Source organism: Lycorma delicatula, chromosome 1 (assembly GCF_047948215.1).
Source record: "Lycorma delicatula isolate Av1 chromosome 1, ASM4794821v1, whole genome shotgun sequence".
Taxonomy (NCBI): domain Eukaryota; kingdom Metazoa; phylum Arthropoda; class Insecta; order Hemiptera; family Fulgoridae; genus Lycorma; species Lycorma delicatula.
In genome coordinates this window covers 137,883,160-137,904,475 of record NC_134455.1, presented here as the reverse complement: position 1 = coordinate 137,904,475, position 21,316 = coordinate 137,883,160, and the positions used below count along the sequence as shown (strand labels likewise).

The 21,316-nt window shown below is 33.6% G+C and overlaps 1 protein-coding gene across 3 annotated transcripts in view; it reads left to right on the top strand.

Moving 5' to 3' along the window:
* LOC142322956 (uncharacterized) overlaps positions 1-21,316 on the top strand; it is a 204,600-nt gene that overhangs the window by 122,203 nt on the left and 61,081 nt on the right. For all 3 annotated transcript variants that reach the window (XM_075362068.1, XM_075362061.1, XM_075362052.1), the window contains 2 exons: positions 12,850-12,900; positions 14,247-14,297. In XM_075362068.1, the coding sequence (XP_075218183.1) occupies positions 12,850-12,900; positions 14,247-14,297 (102 nt within the window). The remainder of the gene's footprint in view (positions 1-12,849; positions 12,901-14,246; positions 14,298-21,316) is intronic.

The following is a 21,316-nucleotide window of genomic DNA, read 5'->3' as shown; positions in this document are numbered from 1 at the left end:
CAAACTGACGAATTGAATGGTAATGTAAAGAAAATTAAAATTATGGCCATCCTATATTTATCTTCACTTTATCCGCGCGATGAAAGTGCAATTGTCTTGTAATTTTAGCTAAAAATAAGGATGACGAAGAGTTTAAATATTATGTTGTTTGTGTTCAATATAGAAATCTAGAAGGAACGTTGAATAAACTTTATTATAAAAAAATTTATCCCAATTTTAAAATGGTCTTTTTTTTATCTTCAGTCATTTGACTGGTTTGATGCAGCTCTCCAAGATTCACTATCTAGTGCTAGTCGTTTCATTTCATCCTCCATCCTCCCTCTACATCCTACATCCCTAACCGTTTGTTTTACATATTCCAAACATGGCCTGCTACACAATTTTTTCCTTCTACTTGTCCTTCCAAAATTGTCTACGAAAAATTAAAAGATCTAAATAGTATACGATTCTTTAATGTTGCTTTTAAAGAATTGAAATTTAAAAGAAAACGTAATCATTTTAATATAAATATGGAAATTGATGATTTTATACAAAAGTTGGAATTGTTGTATGAAAAATCTTTCAATACGTTGAATATTACAACACCAAAAGTACAAAACGAGTAAATTATTATTTCATTTTATATTTTTTATATTTTAGAATCTCTATTAAAACTGATTTGGCAATTGAATTGCACAAGCCAGCAAGAGGTAATTATCCCACTAGAAACACCCAATTAAAGGGTCTAAACGATCTTGTGCAAGCAGATATAGTTGAAGTGATACCTTGTCTTCGAACCAATAAAGGTTATAAATATTTGTAGACCATAATCTATTGTTTACTAAATTTGTATTTGCTGTGCCTTTAAAACAAGGCGGGTGAAGAGGTAGCGTTTGCTTTGGAACCAATGTTGTAAAAACATAAAATAAAACATTTTCAAACAGATCAGGGAAGGAATTTTATAATCCACAAGTGAAAGCGTTGTTGAAAAAATACAACTTAAATCATTATTCCACATATTCAGATAAAAAAGCTGCTATTATTGAACACTTCATTAGAACGTTGAAAACAAAAATATTGACTAAATAATTCACAGAATATGGCAACTATAAATGGATTGATATACTACAAACCCTTGTTGGTGAATACAACAATACTATACATTCAGCTACATTATTTAAACTTCAAGATGAAAGACGAACGAAACAGAAGTTTTGGCAAATTTAAATAAAAAATACGATAGAAAAAAGTTTTAAAAATTAAATTTAATATAGGCGACTGTGTTCGTATAAGTAAACATAAAAAAGTATTTGAAAAGGGCTATCTACCAAATTGGACAAATGAAATATTTAAAATTCATACAGTACATACTGAATTCTAATTGATTCCAGAACGAACTCATAAAAGGGCGTTTTTATCAACACGAACTACAAAAAACTAAACATAAAGATGTATATAAAATTGAGAAAATATTACGACGAAAAGGTGACAAAGCTTATGTAAAATGGTTGGGGTTTAATAAAACATAAAATTCTTGCATCAATTTGAGCGATGTAGTTAAGTAATGTTTTATTCAATTTAATTTTTTCATTTATATATATATATATATATATATAGAATGTCGATTTTAGAATTAATAGTATCATTTGGTAGTGAAGATCTTACTACCAAAATAATTAATATAAAATCGTTTCAAAGGGTAGAAAATCCATTTAGATTTAATAATTTATGGTTTGTAGATGAAAATAATGGAATAATATTACAATAATTTAAACTTTTCAATTTATAGAAAATATTAGAAATTTTTGCAAATTATATTTTAAAATTGATAGAATCATTTGGTCCCGTAAATTTGAACCCTCCAAAATAATTTATATAAAATCGTTTCAAAGGGTACAAATCTACTAGATTTGGTAATTTCTGGTACTTAAAAAAGCTAAAAAATAATAGAATAGCAAAATAATTCATATAAACACGTTTTAAAGGGTACAAAATCCATTAGGTTTAGTAATTTATGGTTTGTAGATAAATAATTTAAACTTTTCAATTCATCGAAATTATTTGACATTATGCAAATTTATATAATAATCATATTTTAGAATTGGTAGAATAATTTGGTAGGCAAAATTTGAACCCCCAAAATAATTTATAATTATTCGTTTCAAAGGGTTCAAATCCACTAGATTTAGTAATTTTTGGTTTGTAGATGAATAATTTAAACTTTTCAATTTATCGAAAATAAATTTTATTTTTATATACAGTGTCCCATATAAAACGCAACCCATCAATCACTCATCCATTAAATTTCAAAAGTCAAGCTTCCTCCCCTACTCGTTACTGAAATGGACTCGTCCAACATCTGAACATCGCGGCGATGCAGTAAAACACTACCGATAGTAACAACAATGCAATCATAACGTTCAGTGTATTGCTAGAGACAAGCTGGTGTTTTCGCTAGATGAACGTGTTTTCATTGTTCAGTCGTACTTCAGTACGAAATCAGTGGTTGCAGTGCAAGATTTGTTTCGCCATAAGTACCCAGATAAACCAGCTCCTAACAAAACATCAGTATTAAGGTTAGTTGCAAAATTTAGAGAGACTGGTTCTGTTAATAACAAGGAAACAAAAGATCTGCGTCAGTGTTGAATACAGATACAGTCACTGAAATCAAAGACCGATTACTCGCCTCGCCAAATAAATCGATCAGACGTTTGTTTGCTGAAATTAATTTGTCTAAATCAACTGTTCATCGGGCGACCAAACTATTACAATTACGACCTATCGCATTCAAACGGTTCATCAACTTCTTGAGCCCGACAAAGAAAAACGGCTACAATATTTTCAATGGTTCCGTCGATTTCTGCGTGAGGGAATTAATGTTATGGATTCGTTATTTTTCACAGATGAAGCATGGTTTCATTTGGATGGCTACGTAAACAGCCAAAACAGTAGAATTTGGAGTGCTGAAAATCCCCACGTTTATCACGAAAAACAATTACACCCGCAGAAGTTGGGCGTGTGGTGCGCGATATCGCGGAAGAAAATAATCGGTCCTATTTTTTTCGAGTACACCATTAATGCAGAACGATATCAGGATATTTTATTTCAGTTCATTGCAGTCTTGGAAGAGGAAGACAGACACTGCTGGCTACAACATGACGGTGCGACATCGCACTACGCAGGTTCAACTTCTGATTTCGTTGAGGAATTCTTTGGTAATCGTGTTATCGGCCGAGGCTTGTGGCCACCAAGATCTCCAGATTTGACTGCGGCGGATTTGTATCTATGGGGTTACCTCAAAGAAAAAGCCCACAGCAACAAACTACGAACACTTGAAAGTCAATATTGAACAAGCTGTATTAAATATCCAGCCACAAACTTTGAAAAAAGTTGCAAGAAACGCTGTAAAAAGAATTGAAGCTTATATTCAAGAAGATGGCGGCCACTTAAAACATTTACTCTAAATGTAAGGTAATGGATGGTAATAATAAAAATTATATTTACATTTACACATGCCTTTTTATTATTTCAATACCTACCAATATAAGGTTGGGTTGCGTTTTATATGGGACACCATGTAGAAACAAAATGACTAGATGTATGTTATGAACAAATAAAAGTCAATTTTTCATATTCTATATTTGGTGATTTTAAGCTAATTAGTTACATGTACAACGAATCAACTTAGTATAACAAGGGTTTCTGATGAAATAATAAACGACAATTACAAATTTGAAACATTTTGCATTTATTTAGATTTACAATCTATTAAACAATTATTAAACAAATAAATTAATTACATTTTTGCATATGATGTGGAAAGATTATAAATTCAATATACTAGATGTACTTGAAGATCTATTTACGTGGTGTAGAACTATTTAAAAATACATTTCATTTCATTTTTCAACTTGCAATCATTTACAAGAAATTTCTCAATGACTTAAGCAAGTTTTAATTTCTTCGACAGTCTTTACAATCTCTATAAAAATATTAGAGACTCTTAAAGACTTTAAAGATTTTTAAAGACTGTAGCGGTAAACAAGGTAAAATAAATAAATAAATGATTAAAATTTCATTGTCTTGTAAAAAATATTTATTATTTTGTAAATTTATTGTACATTGAGCCGACTAAAACTGCGAAATAATCTGTTTTATTGAGAAATATTTTGGGTCCTGGAATTCCACTCACCAAATGATTCGGTTTCTTCCTAGTTAAAACCCACGGAATCAATAATTTATTTAAATTGAAATTAAATTTTTTTATATGTATAGACATGAACAAGAAAAAAAGGGCGTGGTATTATTGGTTCTGTGGTGAATAAAACTGTAGATTCATTACCAGTTGAAGCACAACTAGTATTTTAAAATGCAATGAAAAAAATTTTTAAATCGGTGGGAAGCTTTAAAAACACATTTCATTTTTCAACTTGCAATCATTTACAAGAAATTTCTCAGTGACATAAGCAAATTTAACATTCTTCGACAGTCTTTACAATCTCTAGAAAAATATTAGAGACTTTTAGACTCCTACAGACTTTTAAAGAATTTTAAAAACTGTTTAGAAATTGGCGGCAATTTTAAAAAATTAAAAGAGTTTACATTTTTAAAAACTTTTAAAGACTGTTCATTTTGAAATTCTTAAAGACTTGAAGACGGTCAAAGACATGGTGGCAGTCTCTAATTTTAAAAACTGTTTGCTCAAGTCTCTATGATTAAAAAAAATAAAAATGTGTTTTTATTATCTTGAAACCACTAGGTTAACAGTTTTAATCACTTTTAAATTTATAACAATATTTTGAAAAAAAATCGGGCATCATTACTTTCCGCGATGATAGTGTGATATATCATTGATTATTTTTTAATGTAAACAGTAATGATTATTTAATGTCTATAATGTCTGTTTAAACTCTATAATCATTCTTTTTTCTTTATTAACTCGGGCATCATTACTTTCAGCGATGATAGTGTAATATATCATTGATTATTTTTTAATGTAAAAAATAATCATTATTTAATGTCTATAATGTCACTTTAAACTTTAAAGTCATTGTTTGTTATTTACCAACTATTCATCACATTATAAATAAAAAAGGGCGTATCTCGAAAACGGTGCATCCTAGACGATTTTTAATGCAATTTTGAAAGGCTTACCCCAGAAGGTACTTTGCAACGTTTTCGATAGTCACTAGTTTCATCCGCCTACATCCAGCCGTTCTCGAGATACGCTCTTTCTCACAATATTTTTGTATTTGATGATGAAATAAAATTAAAATGTGTTTTTACCACTCGTTTAACAGTTTTTATTACTTTTAAATTTATATATGTTTTGAAAAATTGGGCATCATTACTTTCAGCGAAAGGGGAATGATGGATGTCAGAGGTTGCAGATTGTTTGTTTTGTTTATTGTTGAGATGGTTAATGACACTATGATTAAGTGTAAATTTTATTATGATATTTCGTCATCACTACTTTCAGCGAAACCTAGATATGTTATTGTAGGGTTTCAAACCGATAAATTAAATAAAGCTAAGAAGAATGCGTCGGAATTTGATTCGTGCAGTGTTAAAAATATCAAAGGATTTATACATTCAAACTGTTATCCATACAAAGATTTAGAGCTGATCGAATGATGATGTACAAAATGTTTGTCGAGTTTAAACAATCTTATTATAAATTGACCGATTCACCATATACGTTTTCAGATTATAAAAACAAATATCCCTTGTACGTGATTGATTATTCACAACAGGATGATTCGATAAAATGGGCGTTATTGATTTGAAAATTAATATTGAAGTTGAAGAGAATTTTAAATCAAATACAATCGCGTATTGTTTATTAATATATAAAAATGTGGTGGCTTACTCACCGTTAACCGGCAAAGTAATTCCTTCATAAGTATAAATTTTAATTTATTTTTTTTTATTTTAATGTATTGTATAATTTTCTTACATACGAGTAAAGTGGTGGGGGGCGATTACGTCCGTATGTAAGGTGGTGGAGGGAGAATCTTCTTTAATGTATTGTATAATTTACGCACATGCAGACGTAAAGTGGTGGGGGGTGCATCGACCAATCAGCGCTCGTGACGAAAAACCTTACATACAGTCGTATAGAGGTGGGGGGGGGGATTACGTCTGTATGTAAGGTTTCTATACTACTCATGTAATAATCTATAATAAGGTAATATTTCTGCCAACACACTTGTAAAACTTGAAATCCTTTCCGATCGTAGTGTAAAGAATATGTGTTCTTCAAGGGATGTAACGAAGCGGTGGCAATGACGTCTGTGTGTAAGCCTCTATAACGAGTAAGAAAATATCCCTAGTCCTGCTTGCACTCTTTTCAATGCAAAGGCCGTAATCTGCAGTTGCGTATTTGTCTTGTAATTCGGTTATTTTCTTAAAACGAAGGACAGATCTCGGAATTCTGTCCGGTTATGATAGTGGAAGAGAGTTTGGTTGGATTGCCTCTTATATTTGTTATTGAATCCAACAAGCGGCCTCTGAAGTTGTTCGAAACAAAATAATACCGGAATGCCCGCAGTTTAAGACGTTTTTCTCTGCGATAACGGAAGATTTTTAGGAATCGGCCTGAAGGCAGAAAGAGGAAGTCATCAAGTAGACTCCTGTTCCAGTTAGAGTAGAACGTAACCGTTAAGTTGCAGTTAATCGGGACACACAGGAAACTGGTTTGGGCCGTAAAAATTCCGAACTAATTTTGCTGAACAAGAAAGAGAGTTCAAAAAAGACTTCGTCACAGATAAGGTAAACGTTTTAGGTTATTCTCCGAAACGATAAGAAAATTCTGACAATTCGACTGACCATGCAGTAAGAGGTTACTTGTTACGGATAAGGAGACCGCCTGAGTGATTTCATAGGTCTCCTGTCATCAAGAATATGGATTTTGAAGACGACGTTAGGAGAAAACAAATGTCTCGAGTTATTATTTAAGACATTGATCACCTCCTCTCTGATTGAGATGTCCTGTCTCTCGTTTGAGAGCAAAACGCTGACTTGGTCGCGGCTGAGTTCAAGAATCAGTTTAGGCATCAATTCAAGACTGATAGATATGATACTAAGATATCATTGCGTCTGAATTGGGACTGGTCTCTCTTTAAGAAGTTCTTGATCGAGCATATTATCGTTGTCGAATTATCATTCTTTTGCGTCAAGTAATACATTGATATGGAGCAATGTTTACCGTATTACCGGTTCTTCCATACATCCCGACCCAGTAGGGGAAGACACCCGCCTTGTGACGCTTCCGGTCGCCACACCATCCCCCCCGTTTCTAGCCAAGATGGACTTTAACGGAAGTCATCTTTTGCCCTCTAAATTTTTACATCTCACAGTAATAAGCCAGGCCTTGTTGAGATTCACCGATGTAAATGCCTCGGTAGACATTTATATCGGTGATTTTTGAACTCAGCTTCTGCCTTCGCTGTAGGCCTCGTCCGGATATCTTGAATGTCCTAAATAGTTTCCCTCAAAACTAACTAAACGAGTCCGCGGAAGCACGAACCCCGCACCTAGTTTTACTTTTATTGAGCCACTACTAGCAAATGTCTCGAATTCGTGCAATTTAACAATATACCACCAAAACATGTTGTTCCCTCGTTCTTATAAGAGCACGAGTAGGACTAAGGGAATATACCCTTTACTCGATACAGGGACTTCTTACACCAGGTGTCGTTGTCACCTTATCACCGCGCGAAGGCGGGTGCCCGAACAAAAATTGTGCCTTATACCGAGTGAATAAGTTGGATCGATGAGTCTCAGTTGGAAGTGACGCTACCATTGCTAAAGAACTCAATTCGAAATCAATCAGGACTGAAGAAGGTATACACTTGACTACAGCTCAAAACACTGAAAGAGAGAATCAAACGCAACGTTACTTTGTTCGCATCAAAGGGCCAAATTATGGTTCTTCCATACAGCAAAAGTTTGGCATCACGCTGTGAAGTATGTGACGCATACTTCTCTGTTCTAAAGGTAATAAAATTTTATTGGGAGTTGAATTTTAGAACCATACGTGCACTTTAACAAGGTGTTTGTGAAGTTATAATGCTAATTGTTACGCTCATCATATGCAGGATAAAGATAACAGTATTATTTTCTTACGAGACAACATCATTTTTTGTTGTCCATCATCAGTGGTTACAGATTTCTTTCTCGAGAAGCTAATCTGTGATATCGCCGATATGAAACCAATATATATCCATGCTCTTAGCAAAACTGCGCTAAATTATAAAAAAAAAGCAAGGCACTCTCCAGGTGCAGTAGAAAATCTGAAAGCTAAGGTTTTGAATCTTGACAAATTTGGAAGAAAGAGTCTTGTGGCAGCCGTTATACGCATGATATTTTCCCAAACTTTATAAATTTGCGAGTTGCTATCTGAGTTTTTTCTATATTTTTTGTACTCTATTCTTGTCTGGCCATGCTGCTTTTAAGAAAAATTTTATAAGTTTGGTTTGGTAGATATGGATCTGCACAAAATTTAGAGTCGAGGACAATGTGGAACATGTCCATTATGCTTCTTCCTGGTAGAAGGTGAATGTTTCAAAATGTTTACGGAATTTGAAAGAGTGGATTCTTTTTTAGATCCGGCAGTTAATTGGAAGACTCAAAGAACATGGCTTGTAGTTGCTAGCTTGCTTAGTCACGGGTAATAGGGACCCGGTTGGGCATTTATTGCTCGAATGTAGGCGTTTTTTCTACGAGCCTTGATGAGATTTGCTGAATTACATTATGTGTTTACTGTGCGACAGAGCTATTGTGGAAGAATGAAGACCGAATTAAAGAACTAAATTCGAGGTTAGGAAACTCTAGGATGGAGCCTTGATGTGTAAGCATGAAGACATTGATCTCATTTCCGAAAGCAGATCAGACCGAGTTTAAGTTTATTTGAATAAATAAATTAAAAGGAGAACTTCCTTGGAATATTTCATTATTTATGGGAATAAATTCTAATAAGCTTTATTTTAGTATATTTTTATGATATATTAAATTCAATTTACCTCGGGAGCAGTTGTTGGTCAAAATTCGTTGCTGTTTAACAATATTTAAATGATGGATGATTCAGGCGGTATTTTCAAATTAAAACATAATAATCAAATAAACTTGATGTTGAGCCGTTTAATAAGGAATTAAGTAAGAAAAATGTAGTTTCATGTGGTTAACTAGAGAGAGGCTTGGGTTTTGCTTTTCCTTACAAATGGATAACAGTTGTCAGGGCTACGACGAACTGAAAATTTCTAATTTTTTTGTTCTTCAATTTCTAAATTTCGGTTCTGGTTTCTAGCACATCGTACAAGATTTACAGGCGGAAATGTCAACGGAAGCATTTGCCTTAGTGACATCCAGAGAGAGATGATTATCGCAGTAATAACTGCGATGTGTAATCAGTGTCTGAGTGTAAATAAGATGATCTGTGTTAACGCTCATCAATGCTAGGAACTAAATAAGTGACATAGCTACCGGAGTCCCTACAAAGTTGATCAACCCTGTAGATCTTCACTCTATGGATTTTGATCTGTTACTGAGGTGAAACGGCGGCAACGAATTCTGGGCATATTTACCCTGACAAGTTAGGGGAAAGTTTAGTCACTTTTGCTCTCTTTTTAGAGAGATGGCTACAATATCTGATTATATCCTTGTACTCTTACAGCCAAATTCTCAATCCAGTAACTGCTAAGAAGTGACAGAATATTGAGGACTCAAAAAATAGTCTTATTACAAAAATAGCCTGAGGATCCCATCTGCATTAACTGCAACAGGTTGCATAAGAAGCATAAGCATTCCCGTCATAGCAAAGAACGTGATTGTTATCTATCACTTAAGGTTAAGATGTATAACAACTTTTTAGATTGTTAGGTTTGGAAAATTGGATGCTGAATGAATCTATGCAGTCAGGTCGAGTTAGAAGAATTTATTGAACAACGAAGCATCAATGCTGTGCTACTAGAGTACTCATATGTGGTCAAGGGAGCTCTGCCAGGTTTTAGAGTATGGAATAAATTTAATACACGTGCTAGTAATAACAGTCTGGTATTGTGAGCAAAAAGGCATTAGACTGCAAATACGTACGATGCATCGATGTGTCTAACATGCATCATGGACATTTTCAAAGGTTCTAGCGAGATTACTGTATAAATTTACATTCAATTTAATAGGCCCAGAAAGAAATATATGAAAAAGTGGTACAAGATATTATAGATAGCCGAATATTAAACGATATTGGTAGATGTTGATTGTAACGCTAAATCTCTTAGCTGGCACAGTTGGGTCACCACAGATGGCAGAGGTTATTTGTTAGTTGATATCATTCACGTCACAATTTGGAGGGTTTCCTTACTGCTGGTGAACTAGGTACATTTTCTGTCACGATCGATGGTAGGAAGTAGTTCCGTGGTATCAGCATCTATTTTAGTTCTATCTTATTAGATGTCCGGTAGGATTTCTATTTGGTTTGAAGTCGGTGATTGCTCTCGCGAAAACGACTAGTGACTTCATCGAGTAATAGTTTTTGAATAACAATTACGTTTGTTTAGTTTTGTTTTTAGCTTTGTTTAGTTTTTACAACAGGGGTAGTTTGTTACATAGAAAAGTGGATTTCCTCTAATATTTGGAGATACTTACTGTAAGCATCGGTTAGTAGACTGATGAGCTAGAGTTGTTTCTTTAACTCTAGCAGGAAAATTTACTAGAAGAATAATTGATGGCAGACAAGTTTCTTCCCAAAAGTAAACTTGCCAAGAGATAGTTTTTATATAGTAGACTCGAGAATTTATTGCGATGAAGCAGAAGTTTATCGGCTCAAGCAGAACACCAAACATGAGCGTGACATTGATTTAATGGCTGTACTATTAAATATTGCAGGCATAAGGCAGAATATTTTATTAGTATAATGACTTTAAAAAGAGATTCCTGACTATTTTTATTATTAAATTCGTATAAAAAAAAGAATGGGATGATTATAGTGGTAGAAAGAAAAAAACGAAAAAATAACTTCTTCTGTTTGTTCTCTCTATCGCAGGAGTTGTAGATATTGACCAAGATCGTACTTTCTTCATTTTTTTATGAATAATCTACTACCTGATAATACAGAGGTGAATGAATCTTTTTATTAATATATACGTGGGGCGTTGATAATCTTTGGTGGCTTTTTTCTTTTTTCTAACTGTGAAACTGTAGATGTACGCGTGTTGGGTTTAGTGTTCTTTCAAGCTTTTTCACCATCGAACTTCGTGACGATAAGATACGAGAGTTGTTGACCTTTGTCATAGCTACATAGAAGTAGGAAAGTCCTTATAAAAAAATTGGCCGCAAGGCAGCTTCCTTGGAACCCAGTCTGTATTGTTAATACAGATTCACTGATAACGTTCAGGTACGCACTAGCAACCGTGTCGTCACTGATATAGATGATGGGCTGCTGTTGATCCCAAGAAATTCTCTAAACGATCGATGAAGTTAGGGACAACCTAGGCTTGTAAAAGTCTGAGGTTTTGGAGTCATCAGCATAAGATAGTTTTTAGTCCTGCGAAGACCTCAAAGTTATATTTGAACGACCGGTTAATCGATACTCGACAAGCTCGGATCCCGATGTTGGGACTTCTCATTAATTTTTTCCGATTTACATGTATTTGGGTGCTACCCTTGATGAGAATATTCGATTCAGAGAGTCCTTATAATACGTGACACAGAAGGTGTGCGACTCCTACTGCATAGTAGGATTATCCATCCGGTTGGGAGTTCAATTTTGAAACATCCATGTTCTATACCAAGAGGATGTTGGGCCGGTGTGCTATATGCTGTACCTATTGTCTACGGGTACCTTCTACTGAGAGCCTGGCGTCGTCTGTATTTTTGGTAGTAACAGAAATGTTACGTGTTAGGTGGTCTCAGTCACAGCGGTAACTAAATTAATTGATCTCCTTGTCTCAGAGTGTAGAATACGCTATCTCCCTTAAAAAGCAGATGGATTCAATCAAGGACGAAAGGTTTTGATTGCTGGTAGGGTAGGTGGGACAAATTTTGTGAAGGATACCTATTTATTTATTTTATGTGAAAGATACCTGTCACCCATGTGGGTTTTCCCAACTATAAAACATTCTATTTCTGAATGAACATGACGCATTTAAGGAAAAACTTACTAAATTTGGTCCTGTCGGCTTGTGATTTTACCGATGATACGTTGCTGAATTGCAAAAATTACTAGTTTTTCTACGTATACTTTGTAGGTAACAGTTACCAAAACTCAGACAATATTTTTCTAGACCTGTGAAGCAACTGAATAATGATTGGTAAATGCATGTAGAAGAAGGCTTGCTTATGTTTTATTGGTGTTAGAATTACTGGTGGTGTATGAGTACGGAGTAATTACCTGGGTAGGTAGAGGACTCGTTTAAGCGCTTAATTAGCCAAAAATTAACTTAGGATTTGTGATGTCATTATGGTGTACGCTTCACTTGTCTTTTCGTTGGTATGGGCGATGGCATCGATCCTTTCAAGTTCCCTATAGCGGTTACATCAGGAGAAAAAAATAATAAAAGCTTAGTAAGTGAAGTGTGACATTTTACATTACGTAAACTATCCTATTTGATGGATATTTAAGAAAAAGAGTTCGGAACTTAGTCATAACTGCATCCAATAAAATCTATAGTGATATGTGTAAATTTATAAAATCCTTTTGGATGCTAGCAAATTTTGTTTTTTTAATTAATTTTTACATTTTGTTTTGTTTAGATTAGTTTTCGTCATGAAAGAAAGATTCGGATAATTATTTACTATATTAATTTTACTTAATTTAATGCATAGATTATTTCACTTGATTGTTTGTTTAACATTTTATTTAATATATTTCAGTAACATCGCATCCAGAATTAGAACAAAAAAGGAGCTGCCTAAAATATTTAGGTAAGTTATCATCTTTCTGAAATTAGTATGTATAATAATTTTTATTCCTTTGTTATATTAAATAAAATAAACATCGGGTAACCTACCACAAATCGTACATACTACAATACTCAAATCTTCACGATAAAGTAAAGAAATAGATATAACGATATTACTTTCGGATAGCTTCGGAAATTAAACAAATAATTTTATGAAACTGCATAGTATTTGATATATTTTTAAATTTAATATTTGATTAGCGTTTTATCTAATATATTTTTATTTAAGCTTTCAGCGAGAGAAAACAGCAGTTTAGTGTAAGGGTAAAACATAAAATTACGTATTTTATAATGCCGCACAAAAAAGATCGGTGAAACCTAGCTGTAAATAAATTCCGTAAAATTTATTTTGTGACTATTTAATTAACATAGGGTTGACTATTGTATTTTCTATATATTTTTTTTTCTTACCGGCATCGACTCCTACAATCATTAGCGTATGGCCAAGAAATGTTTCACATTGTTACGCCTTTATGAATTCTAACCTTTTGAATACATTAACTGTAGAAGATAGGTGGGTCATTTACCTATCTGTATTTTTCCGTTGTCATCATACTATCATTTATTTTCAATGAGTAAAAAAAACTGAACTCTAAGATCTTGCAAAAAAATGTTTCTTGACGTTCTCCTTATCTGTGCAATTTACCACGACACACTACTATGCATTTAGAATAATTACGAGTTCAGTTAAGCTCAACAATAGTATACGTCTTGTAAATCTGGTCGCCTGAATAAACCTATTAGCTTATTATCGTTGACAGTTTAACTAAAAAATCATTTGCTATCTTCATTTCGCTCTTTACTGACAATACAGAAAAAGAAGTCGGTGCGCAGTAGGAAAAAACCAATAGGACTTTTCTTCAAACTTCAAATGCTCAACATTATTACGTTTCATAAGCGAACAATTCAGCTTCGATGCTTTCCCTTTCTTCACCGCTGGAGCGTCAAAGAGGTAGTTTCTGAACGAATACGGTTGCCCAGAGCGTCATCCTGTACAACCGAGAGAGAAGTCGGTAGCCTATGAATATCCATAAGCTGCATTAAAGTATCACTTACCTCCAGGAACGAATATTCCGTTACATCTATTTAAGATGTAAGAGATACTAAATCTACGTAGACTGCGAACCACTATGAATTTAAAAATGCAAGGCTACTCATAACCATATAATTTACTTTAGTTTTCATCATACTGAGTTTATGAATTAGAGAAATATTCATATAATTATTTACTATATTAATTGTACTTAATTTAATGCATAGATTATTTCACGTGATATTTTATTTAACATTTTATTTAATATATTTCAGTAAAATCCAAGACGTTATACAAGCTACAATGAAACCATTAATAGCAGTTAGGTAAGTCATATTTTTTTGAAATTACATATGTCTAATAATTTTTATTCCTTTGATATATTAAATAAAATAATCATCAAGTAACCAACCCCCAATCGTAAATACGACAATAATCGTATTCTTAATTAACAATCTTTTCTTCATGTTAAAGTAAAGGAAAATATATAACGATATTAGCTTCGGATAGCTGCAAACATTAAACAATTAAATTAAGAAACCGCATAGTATTCGATGTATTATTGAATTTAATATTTAATTAGCCGTTTATTCAATATATTTTTGTTTAATCTTTCAGTGAGAGAAAACAGCAGTAGTATAATGGGAAAACATAAAATATCCTATTTTATAATGCTGCACAAAAACGACCGGTGAAACAGAGCTTCAAATAAATTCCGTAAAGTTTTTTTTTGTGAATATGAAATTTATATAAAGTTTACTATCCTTTATTACATTTTTTTTTTAACGGCTTCGACTCCTACGAACATTAGCGGTATTGCCAAGAAATGTATCACACTGTTACGTTTTCATGCATTCTAAACTTTTAAATTAATTAAGCGTAGAAGATAAGTAGGTCATAACCTTTTTGGATTTTTCCGTTTTCATGAAGTCAATGAATTTAATCTCCTAATTTTTCCGGCAATTTTGGTTTATTACAAACTATGAAGTAAGAGGAAGAGGAAATAAACTCATCGCATATTCAAATGTTGACGCGCTCTAACACCTTGCAAAGAGAATCTCTTGAAGTTTTCCTGATCTGTGCAATTTACCGAGAGACAACTACGCATTTGAAATAATTACGAGTTCGATTAGACTCAACAATAGTATCCGTCTTGTCAAATGTTTGTCTGAATAAACCTAGTAGTTTGATTATCGTTGACAGCTTAATTAAAAAAATATTTGCTATCTTCTTTTCGACTTTTATTGGCGAAACAGCAAAAACGTCGCTGCATTTGTAGAAAAAAAATCAGTAGGATTAGTCTTCAAACTTCAAATGCTCACCATTATTACGTTTCAAAAAAGAACGCCACACCTTCGAACCTTTCCATATTCTTCACCGGTGGAGCGTAAAATAGGTAGTGTCTGAACTAATAAGGTTTCCCATAGGGTCGTCATGTACAACCGAGTGAGAGGTTGGTAGCTTAGAAATAGCTGCTTTAAAATCTTTATTTCCTACCTCCCAGGAACAATATTCCAGGATATCTATTTTAGATGGCAGAGATACTAAATCGACATAGACTGCAATCCACTATGAATTTAAAAGAGCAACGCTACTCGTAACCTTCTCGGTTTACACGTCTACTTCGTTAAAAACGGTATATAAAGCCATAAGCCTATCGACCAGCAACGGAAAAGATATGGAATTCTATTTAGCTGAATGCGATGGTAATGGATTGTACTAATATTTAACAAAATTAGCATTTCTTAACGAAAGCCCTGGCGCTCTTTCGTACAGGTGAAGAGAAACAAAGACTTCTGGAGCGTTATATTTAAGTTTCTTTGGCCTTGTAAAAAGTCTAGTCTTCTCATTAGGTAGTGTCTCTATTCAGAAGTATCTGGATACTATAACTAATGAAAATGTTTGATTCAAGAATACCTTCAGTATGTTGTGAAAAAGGTATGTGACGCATACTTCTGCGTTGTAAGGGTTATACCATTTTTTGGAGGTTGAATTTTAAAACCATATGTGCACGTTAACAAGCTTTTTGTGAAATTGTAGTACTGAATACTACGCTTCTCTGTGCTCATCGTTTGTAGAATAAAGGTAACAGTATCATTTTCTTAAGAGGCGAGCATCTTTTTTTGTTGTCCGTTAGCAGTGGTTACAGATTTCCTTCTCAAGAAATTGTCTCAGTCATCGCCGATATGAAACCAATATATATCCTTGCTCTTAGAAAAACTGCACTACATTATAAAAAAAGCAAGGCAATCTCCGCGTGAAGTCGAAAAATTGCAAGTTAAGATTTAGAATCTTGGTAAATTTGGAAGAAAGAGTCTTGTGGCAGCCGTTATACGCATGATATTTTCTCAAATATTATTGGTTTGCGAGTTGCTATCTGGGTTTCTTCTATATATTTTGAACTCGATTCTTGTCTGGACGCTGCTTTTAAGAAAAGTTTAATAAGTTTGGTTTGGTTGATTTGGATCTGCACAAACTGTAGATTCGAGGACAGTGTGGTACATGTCCATTATGTTTGTTCCTGGTAGAAGCTGAATGTTTCAAAATGTTTACAGAATTTGAAAGAGATGATTCTTTATTAAATCTTCCAGTTAACTGGAAGACTCAAAGAACATTGTTTGTAGTTGCTAGCTTCCTTAGGAACGGGTAGTAGAGACACGGTTGGATACTTATTGCTCGAATGTAGGCGTTTTTTAATCGAGTCTTGGTGAGATTTCGTGAATTACATCTTTATGATTTTATTTTACGATAGAGTTTTGGTGGAAGGATGAATAGCGGTAAGTTCTAATTTCATGGTTAGGGAACTCTAGGATGGAGCTTTGATGAGGAAGATTGAAGACATTGATCTCATTTCCAAAAGCAGTTCAGACCTGGGTTAAGTTTATTTGAATAAATAAATTAAAAGAAGAATTTCCTTGGAATATATCGTTATTTATGGAAGTGAATTCTAATTAATTTTGTTTTAGTATGTTTTTATGATAATTTAAATTCAATTTACCTTGGGGGCAGTTGTTGGTCCAAAATTCGTTGCTGCTTCGTTTCAGATGTGTAGAGATTGAAGCCCTTTGTCCTAATTAAGAGTCAAGAATCAAATAAACTTGATTTTGAGCAGTTTAATAAGGAATTAAGTAAGAAAAATGTAGTTTCATTTGATTAAATACAGCGAGGCGCGTGTTTTGCGCTTCCATAAATATGGTTAACAATTGTCAGGGCTATGAAACACAGAAAATTACTGTTTTTCTGTTCTTCGATTTCAGAAATTCAGTTCTGGTTTCTTGCACATCGTCCAAGAGTCGAAGGTAGAAATGTCTACGGAAGCATTTTCATTAATGGTATCCTGAGAGAGACGTAGGTGATAACTGCGATGTGTAATCAGTGTCTGAGCGCCAATGAGAGGACCTATGGTAAAGCTCATCAATGTTAAGAACTGAAGAGGTGATGTAGCTACCGGAATCGCTACAAGGTTGGCCTTCCGTGTAGATCTTCACTCCATGGAGTTCGGATTACGACCAGTTAGCGAGTTTAAACGGCGGTAACTATTTCTGGTCATATTTACCTTGACAAAGGGAAATTTTAGTTCCGTTTGTGCTCATTTAAGAGCGACGGTCGCTCTATATGATTATATCCCTGTACTTTTACAATCATATAATCAATCCAGTAACGGGTAAAAAGTGACAGAATATTCAGGCCTCATAAAATAGTCTTTACAAAAATAGCCTGAGGATCCCATCTGCATGAACTGCAACAGGTTGCACAGGGAGAATAGGCATCCCGGTGATAGCAAGGACTGTGATTGTTATCTATCCCTCCGGTAAAGTGTATTACAATTTTTTAGATTGCTAGATGTGGTCAGTTGAATGCTGAATGTGGCTATGAAGTCAGGCTGAGTTAGAAGAAGTTACTGAACAGCGAACCATCAATGACGTACTACTGGAGTACTCACATGTAATCAAGGGAACCCTCCCAGGTTTTAGAGTATGCAATATATTTAACATTCGTACTAGTAATAGCAGTCCAGTATTGTGAGCAAAAATCCATTAGACTGTTTCTTCCTACGATGCATAGGTGTGTCTAACATGAATCATTGTCGTTGTCAATGGTTCTAGAGAGATTACTATTAGATTTTACTTTCAATTTAAGAACGCCAGTGAGAAATATTTGAAAATATGGTACAAGATATTTTAGATAGCGGAGTATGTACGATCTTGGTAGATGTAGATGGTAACGCAAAATCACTTTGCTGGGACAGTTGGATCACCACAGATGGCAGAGATTAATTATCAGTAGATTTCATTGCACGACACAATTTGGAGGTTTTCAATACTGCCGGTGAGTTAGGTACATTTGCTGACACCAACAATGGTAGGAAGTAGTTCCGTGGTACCAGCATTGAGTTCTATTTTATTAAATGCCCAGTAAGATTTCTATCTGGTTTGTAGTCGGTGATTGCTCTCGCGTTCATGACTAGTGATTTCATCTAGTAATAGATTTTGACTAACAATAAGTTTGTATAGTTTAGTCTTTAGCTTTATTTAGTTCTTTCAAAAGGGACAGTTTGTTTCATAGAAAAGAGGATTTCCTCTAATACTTGGAGATACTTACTGTAGGCTTCGGGTAGTTGACTGATGGGCTAGGATCGGTCCTCTTACTTTAGTAGGAAAATTGACTAAAGACGTAATGGTTGATGGCTCAGACACTTTTTTTCCCAAAATTATACTTGCCAATAGAAGGTTTTTATTCTGTGAACTCGGGAATTTACTGCGATGAAGCAGCCATTTATCGACACAAGTGGAACGCCCAACATGAGTGTGACACTGATCTAATGAGTGTATTAACTGCTAAATATCGCAGGCATAAGACCGAATATTTTATTAGTAATAGTTCATTAAAAAGAAACTCCTGACCATTTTTTATTATTGAATAAGTATAAAAAAATTCCATGGGTAGTTTATAGTAGTAGAAAACCGGTTAATCGATATTCGACAAGGTCGGGTCCCGATGTTGGGACTTCTCATATAATTTTATCCGATTCACACGTATACTCCCTCGATGAGAATCTTTGATTTAGAGAGCGCTTATAATAAGTGGCACAGAAGGTGTGCAACTCCTTCTATGGCATACTAGGATTGTCCATCCAATTGGGAGTTCTGTTTTGAAAACCCACGTTCTATATAAAGAGAATGCTGGGCCGTTATGCTATATGTTGAACCAGTCTGTCTACAGGAACCACAATTTTTTGCAATTTTCTGATTTTAAGTTTAATTTTTTAAGAAAAAAATTTTATAGATTGTTTTATTGTGAGCCCGGAGTTGTCTCTTGTCTATTTTTGGTAGTTACAGAACTGTAACATAATATGCAGTCTCATTCATAGCAGCAACTAAAGTAATTGATCTCTTTGTTTCCGTGTGTAGAATACGCTAACTTCCTTGAAAGCAGATGGATTGAATCAAGGACGCAAGGTTTTGGCTGTTGATAGGTTAGGTGGAATAAATTTTGTGAAGGATACCTATGTATTTCCTTCATGTGAAAGATAGCTGTCACCCATGTGAGTTTCTCCAACTATTATAACATTAAATTTCTGACGCATTTAAGAAAAAACTGACTAAATTTGGTTCTGTTGGCTCGGGGTTTTTCCGACTATAGTTGTTGAAGTGCAAAACTTACTAGTACGTATACTCTGTAGGTAACAGTTAGTAAACCAAAATACTATATTTTTCTAGACCTGTGAACTAAAAAAGTTTGGTAAAGGCAAATAGGAGAATGCTGGCTTAGGTTGTAGTGGTGCAGAGAATTACCGAAGGGGTATGAGTACTGAGTAGTTACCTGGATAGCTAAGGGACTCGTTTAAGTGCTTAATTAGTCAAAAGTTAACTTAGGATTTATGAGGTCAGTACGGTGTACGCTTCACTTACCTTCTTGTCGGTGTATGCGATGGCATCGATCCTTTCATGTTCCCTATAGCGATCTACATAAGAAAAAAAATAATAAAAGTTTAGTAAGTGAAATGTGACATTTTTGATTCCGTAAACCACCCTATTTGATGGATATTTAAGGAAAAGAGTTCGGGCCTTAGTCATAACTACATCCAATAAAATCTATAGTGTTAACTGTACATTTATAAATTCCTTTTGGATGCTAGTAAATTTTTTTTTGTAATTAATCTTTACATTTTTTTACATTAGTTTTCAAAGTACTGATTGTATAAGTGAGAGAATCATTCGAATAATTATTTACGATATTTATTGTACTTAATTTATTGCATAGAATATTTAACTTGATTCTTTGTTTAACATTTTACTTAATATATATCAGCAATTTCGAATCCCTGAACGAAAAAGAAAAAAAACAGATTAATAATTTAAGGAAAGTTTCACTCTTCTGAAATTACATATGCCTAATAATTTTTATTCTTTTGTTATATTAAATAAAATAAACATCAGGTATGCTACCATTAATCGTATATACTTCAATAATCGATTCTTCACTTTGAAGTAAAGGAAAAGATATAACGATATTACGTTCGGATAACTGCAGAAATTAAACAAATAATTTTAAGAAACTGCATAGTATTTGATATTTTTAAATTTAATATTTGATTAGCGTTTTATGTAATATATATTTTTTTAAGCTTTCAGCGAGAGAAAACAGCAGTTTAAAGTAATGGTAAAACATAAAATTACGTATTTTATAATGCCGCACAAAAAAGATCGGTGAAACCTAGCTGTAAATAAATTCCGTAAAATTAGTTTTGTGAATATGGAATTTAACTTACTTTTACTATTGTATTTTCTTTATTTTGTTTCTTAATAGCATCACCTCCTACTATAATTAGCCGTATTGCCAAGAAATGTATCACACTGATACGCCTTTATGCATTCTAAATTTTTGAATACATTAAATATGAATTGAATACATACGTAGCAGATAGCTCATTTACTTATTTGGAGTTGTCTGTGATCTTCATATAATCATTTATTTTAAATAAATACAAAAAATGGACATTTAAAACATCTGTCTCGGCGAAGGAATATTTGCTCTAAAATAAAGTCCATGAATTTTATCTCCTACTCTTTCCGGCAATTTCGGTTAATTACAAATTATAGCTTAAGAGGAAGAGGAAATCAATTCATCGCATATTCAAATGTTGACGCGCTCTAACAATTTGCAAAAAAGTGTTCTTGACGTTCCCCTAATCTGTGTAATTTACCAAGACACACAACTACGCATTTGGAATAATTACGTGTTCGATTCAGCTCAACGATAGTATTCGTCTTGTCAAATGTTTGTCTGAATAAACGTAATAGCTTGATTATCGTTGACAGTTTAATTAAAACATTATTTGCTA